Source organism: Carcharhinus amblyrhynchos, chromosome 9 (assembly GCF_965287045.1).
Source record: "Carcharhinus amblyrhynchos chromosome 9, sCarAmb.v2.hapA, whole genome shotgun sequence".
NCBI classification, from domain to species: domain Eukaryota; kingdom Metazoa; phylum Chordata; class Chondrichthyes; order Carcharhiniformes; family Carcharhinidae; genus Carcharhinus; species Carcharhinus amblyrhynchos.
The window spans coordinates 79,195,393-79,201,392 of record NC_137332.1 but is presented as its reverse complement, the minus strand read 5'-3'; the positions used below and the strand labels follow the sequence as shown (position 1 = coordinate 79,201,392).

The window sequence follows — 6,000 nt, the reverse complement described above, 5'->3', positions numbered from 1 at the left end:
GTGCAGCCATGCCCCCAACCACCCAGGGGGCATCAATGGCCTCCGACATCCCCACCCCAGCGAGGCCATCATGTCTGATCTCTGCTGGTAGAGACCAGCTGTGATTCTTGCTGGTGTGAAGCTCAACCAGCCAGGGGTAGGTGTGAGTGAGTCCAGATGATAGTGTTTGGGATTCACTGACATGTTAATCATGTCATTAATATTTAAACAACACAAAGCCAATTTTGTCAGCAAGATGGGGCTGGTAAGATCGTGTGAGGTGAGAAAATGGGCACGAACGCAATTTTTCACCTCTCATGCAATCTTACTACCTTGTCCCACCAAACGATGGGGGGGATGAGGTTGTAAGTCTTAAAACTTAATTGGGAAGATTGCGCCCATGATCTTCACTGCTTGGCAAATTCAAGAAAAAGATGAGGAACAGCACCAACTGTTGTACTCGATGTTTTTCTGTCTTTGACTCTGGGAGGGTTTATGGAGAATCTTCCTCAAATTTGGGTACCTGCAGAAATTCCTCGTCCTCCGCCAGCTCCATGATGGCATTCAGTTCGTGATCCTGAACAACAGAGCCACCACAAACCTGACCTCACTGAAAACCTGGGTCAAACAACATTGCAGCAACTCTCATAAGAGGGAAACTTTTCAACCTAGGCCATCTTCAATCCCAAAACCGAAACCACACTAACCTCAATCGTAGCACTTCAGTATGTCGATGAGGTTTGTGTGTGCGCTCACTCAGAAACTGAGCTCCAGCTTATTGTTGACTCATATGTCAATGCAGATGAGAAAATGGGCCTTTCATTAATCACCCAGAAAGGAACCACCCCCCCCCCACTCCCCACTCCCCACTCCACACTCCACTTGTGGCCAGATCCTGGAAAATAGGGATCATTTTCCAAATCTTCTTTTTACCTATTTCTTGACAAACAGCAATTTTCAGGGTTCAGTTTGCAGAAAGTGCAAAAAGTGTGTTATAGTGGGTGGGGCAGGGGCTGGAGTGGGGGGAGGGGGTGGACTATTTAAAGAGACATGGCATGTGGCTTTCATTTCTGCTTTATAACTTTGAATTACCAGGTTGTCTCCATACATGAAAAAAAAGAGGATCTTGTCTATTCTCCTTAGCGTCTGGCATGAAAGAGGAAACATTTCCTCTTTTAACCTGCTGCGCAGGCTTCAAAGACAAGCAGACTGCCTGGAGGTGGCTCCAGGTCCCAGCCCCTTATGACTTCCTGAGTTGCAGCCACTGGCGTGTATCGGTTAGGCTGAATGCTTGTTCAGGTCGACTGCCCCCCCACTCTCCAGTTTGTCCTCTTTTGTGTCTCTTTGGGGAGGGGTGAGGGAAAGAGGCAGAGAGAGAAAAAAAAGTTCAAAAGAATGTGCAGTAAGCACACACAGGCACAAAGGAGGAAAATAATGGGTGTCTTTTCCTTTGAGCTGGGGGTTTTACATACATACACTGCTAGTCTAGCTTGTCAATCAGGGTAAATGGAGCGATCTGCTCCCCTCGCTTGCACCCACAGGTTGTAAAGTCATTAATTGCTCTCCATCCAGGTTTCATCAAGCTCTCCCTTGATGTGTTCTCCTGCAGTTCTGCTGGAGAATGGCTGCCAGGGATTGGACTCTCGGCAGCAGGTCTGCTGCGCTTTTCACCTATTCTGTGCTTTTCCTGCTGTGGCGGGCTGAGACTCACGGCTATCTGGTAAGTTTTCGTTCTTATCTTACACACTCGTGAGCGTTAATGCTTTTTCCACCTCTCTTCCCTCCCCCCCACCTCTCTCGTTGCAATATGAGCCTGCTTCACAGAAGGATAGCAAGACAAAAGCTGTTTTAGTGTGAGATCCTCTCACATGTGAGGTGGTGAGAAAATATTTGGATTTTTGGTTTGACTCATTTAAATATATTTTTTAAACTATAAAATCAGTTGTTTAATCTTGACTTTAAAATGTTTTAAATGGCACTGATTGTTTTATATTTTACAGATTTGGGGGAAAACTTTTTTTTGTTTAAGCAGAAATGTTTAAAACATTTTGGAGATTAGGTAAATCGAACTGTCTCACCTTCAATCAAGAGTTGGATGCACATTGTGTGTGCTTAGGTTCACAGGATCTCGGTGTACTCAGACTGCCCAGTTAAGCTAAACCGCCCTTATCTTAAATGTGTTCATGCTCCTAGGGTGTGTGAATGTGGGCTTTCTTTTGCAATTTACCATCACATTGCAGCAACTTTGTGCCTTCAAGTAAAAAATCCTCCTGCTAGTTTTGTCCCCGAGAGAAAAACACCAGTTTTTTGATAAAACCGCCCCCCCCCCCCCCCCCGCCCAAGGCGGCTGGCACCTTCTTGATGTTAGAACTCAGGAACTTAATTTTTTAATATTGTGCGCAAGGAAATTCCAGTTTAAAAGACGAGATAAAACTTCAGGTGTTAGTGATTCTTTTTTTTAAATTTAAAAAGACAAGGTGCTGTTTTGAATTTACTAGACCAAGTTGGGAGGGGGATGATTTGAGATGAAAGTTTTTGTTTTTAAAAAGGAAAAGTTATGTGACCTAGTTTGTGTTCTCTTGTTTGAATGTTGGAACTGGGAGGAGGGCAGCGTGTGGAGCGAGAGGCTTGGGAGAGGGCAGTTTGCAGCCCCTTTCTTACTTGTCTAGACTATAAGAGAGGCACATTAATTTTGCCTCAAACTGAAGCCTTTCATCTGGCCCTGGTTCGGGGCCGTGTTAATGCTCTGGCACATCACGTGGGATTTGTTTTGTCTCTGGCCGCTCTTGAGAGCTGCCAGCCCCGGGGGGAGAAAGGAGAAGCGGTTCGACTCTAGGAGAGGGTGGCTGAGTAGGGAGCCTGTGCGCTTGTTCAAGCCACAGCTTTCTTTACCACGATGAACTTAACCACTGCATTCATAGCCGCAAGACTCTGTAAAATCTCTGGCTCCTCACAACATCAAAATTGGGCATCATTAACTGAAAACGATTAACTAAACATTTCCTTGGAAAAGAGAGCGCCTTTGAAAGATTGCTTGCTTGTGGTGCTTTTGGTTTTTGTTTGTTTTTTTGTGTTCTTGCGGTTTTCCCACAGCCGCTGAGCGTTCAGATCACAGTAATCACTCCCCCTGCGTCCCCATTCAAAATCGGGAGGTCCCCCACACTAAGCGGGAGCCCATGGGAAAAGCAGTAAGCTGCCAAAAAGCTCGCAGCGAAGTGTGCTCCCTCCCTGCTACTGACGACTTCAGATGGACAGACTCGGGTCATACAGAATTGTGATGTGGAGATGCCGGCGTTGAACTAGGGTCACAACAGTAAGAAGTCTCACAACACCAGGTTAAAGTCCAGCAGATTTATTTGGTAGCGTGAGCTTTCGGAGCGCTGCCCCTTCAGGTGACCATCACCCTCACCACCTAATTAAGGGACAGCGCTCCAAAACCTTGTGCTACCAAATAAACCCGTTGGACTTTAACCTGGTGTTGGGAGATGACTTACTGTACAGAATTAGGTAGAATATACCGCACAAATATGCATTCTGGCCTCCACTGGAACCTCTTCCCATCCTGCCCCCTTCTGACTATCAGGATAACCCTCACCCCGTCCAGTCCCTCTGACTTCAGCCTCTCTGTCCTTTGGCCGTCCACACCTTCTATTCTCTCTTGGACTGCCATTCGCACTTCCTAGCCTTTCCTTATGTTTATGTGGCTATGGCTCATTTTTCATCCTACAGTATAAATATCTCCCGCTTTCAATGTCTTTTAGCTTTGACAAAGCGTCATTTGGACTTGATGTCAGCTCTTTTCTCTCCTTGCAGATGCTGCTGGATTTTCCAGCATTTTCTCTTTTGGTTTCAGATTCCAGCATCCACAGTAATTTGCTTTTATCCTAGCTAATTACAGCTTCATCAGAAAAGTGATGAGGCTGTTTGGTACTTACTCAACGATAACCTGCTCACCATTGCTCAGTTTGGGTTCCATCGGGATCCTTGACTCCTAACCTTATTACAGCCTCGGTCCAAATATGGACAGAGGAGCTGAATTCCAGAGGTGAGGTGAGGGTGGCGCCCTCCCCACAACATTTTTTTTGATTTAAAGTGACTGAAGGCAGAGAGATTTCTGCAGATTTAGAAAATTTGATGGTCTCACTGCGAACTCTACTGTCCTGATTCTCCACCTTCCTTTCATCTCTGGTCTTTGTTTATTTATTGGTTTATGGCTAACGTTGAATTGAAATTAAGTAGACTGTTCATTTTGTTGTTGTTTTTCTCTTGATTTACTCACCTGAGCTCTTCCTCACTTTGTGATATCATTGACTTTCACAGGCTCCTGCACGCCACTCTGATTTTGGTTTGGCAAATGTACTGTGTTTCCATCTCTCTACTACTTTTGTCTCGATTTCCAAAAGACGTTTGATAAGGTGCCTCATAAAAGGTTGCTACAGAAGGTTAGGGTGCACGGAGTTGTGGGTAAGGTGTTAGCGTGGATGGAGGATAGGCTGTCTAATAGGAAGCAGAGAGTCGGTATCAATGGGTGCTATTCTGGTTGGCAACTAGTGGAGTGCCGCAGGGATCGGTGCTGGGGCCTCAGCTATTTACCATTTATATAGATGACCTGGAGGAGGGGGCTAAGTGTAGGGTGACGAAATTTGCTGGTGAAATGAAGATGAGTGGAAAAGCAAATTGCGTGGAGGGTGTGGAAAGTCTGCAGAAGGATCTGGATAGGCTAAGCGAGTGGGCGAGGACCTGGCAGATGGATGTAATGTTAGCAAGTGTGAGGTTATACACTTTGGCAGAAATAATAGTAGGAGGGATTATTATTTAAAAGGTGAAAAGCTGCAGCATGCTACAGTGCAGAGTGACCTGGGGGTGTTTGTGCACGAGTCACAAAAACCCAGTCTGCAGGTGCAGCAGGTGATCAAGAAGGCGAATGGAATGCTGGCCTTTATAGTGAGGGGGATAGAATATAAAAGTAGGGGTGTCTTGCTGCAACTGTACAGGGTACTGGTGAGGCCACAGCTGGAGTACTGTGTACAGTTTTGGTCGCCGCACTTGTGGAAGGATATATTGGCCTCGGAGGGAGTGCAGAGGAGGTTCACCAGGCTGATACCAGAGATGAGGGAGTTGGACTATGAAGAGAGACTAAATAGACTGGGTCTGTACTCGTTGGAGTTTAGAAGGATGATGGGGGGATCTTATAGAGACGTATAAGACAATGAAGGGGATAGATAGGGTAGAGGTAGAGAGATTCTTTCTGCTTAGAAAGGATAGCAGGACTTGAGGGCACAGCCTCAAGATAAGTGGGGGGGGGCAGTTTAGATCGGAGTTGAGGAGAAACTTCTTCACTCAAAGGGTGGTGAATCTCTGGAATTCTCTGCCTGTTGAAGTGGTGGAGGCTACCTCGCTAAATATATTTAAGTCACGGGTAGATAGGTTTTTGACAGACGGGGGAATTAGGGGTTATGGTGAGAGAGCGGGAAGGTGGAACATATCCATTTCAGATCAGCCATGATCTTATTGAATGGTGAGGCAGGCTCGAAGGGCTAAATGGCCTACTCCTGTTCCTATTTCTTATGTTCTTATGTTTTGTTCAAGTGCTTGGGACCACTCCTATAGCACTTCACACCTCTAAGATGCTGGCGTTTAAGATGTGAACACTGACCGCTCTAAGAAACGGACATCTGAATGATTGTTAATTTGCTCACCTGCTCACTTTGTCGCAATGATACCTGTTTGAATTGCTTTCTTTGTGTTTATCAGTTAGCTCATGCTTTGACCAACTTTATCTTCTAATTTGCTTTTGAATATTATGGGCGATATATTTAAGCACACGTTGACATTTTTAACATGGCATGCAGACATACCTGAAAGGGCTGGTTATCACATTGGCAGAGCAGGAAGAGGGCTGTGCAGCTTGGAGGGAACATTGGCCTGAACTCTGATTTATTGCCCGTTCTGACTCTACTGCCAGTTCTTCAATTTGTCACGCACAGTTTCCCTTCACTTTCACCAGCCTTTCAGACGCTG

The 6,000-nt window shown here is 45.7% G+C and overlaps 1 protein-coding gene across 1 annotated transcript in view; it reads left to right on the top strand.

Moving 5' to 3' along the window:
• The first annotated feature begins 1,600 nt into the window (after positions 1 to 1,600).
• Positions 1,601 to 6,000, top strand: part of LOC145348419 (ADAMTS-like protein 2) — a 100,573-nt gene continuing 96,173 nt past the window's right edge. The window contains exon 1 of the mRNA XM_080196633.1: positions 1,601 to 1,699. Within this exon, the coding sequence (XP_080052759.1) occupies positions 1,601 to 1,699 (99 nt within the window). The remainder of the gene's footprint in view (positions 1,700 to 6,000) is intronic.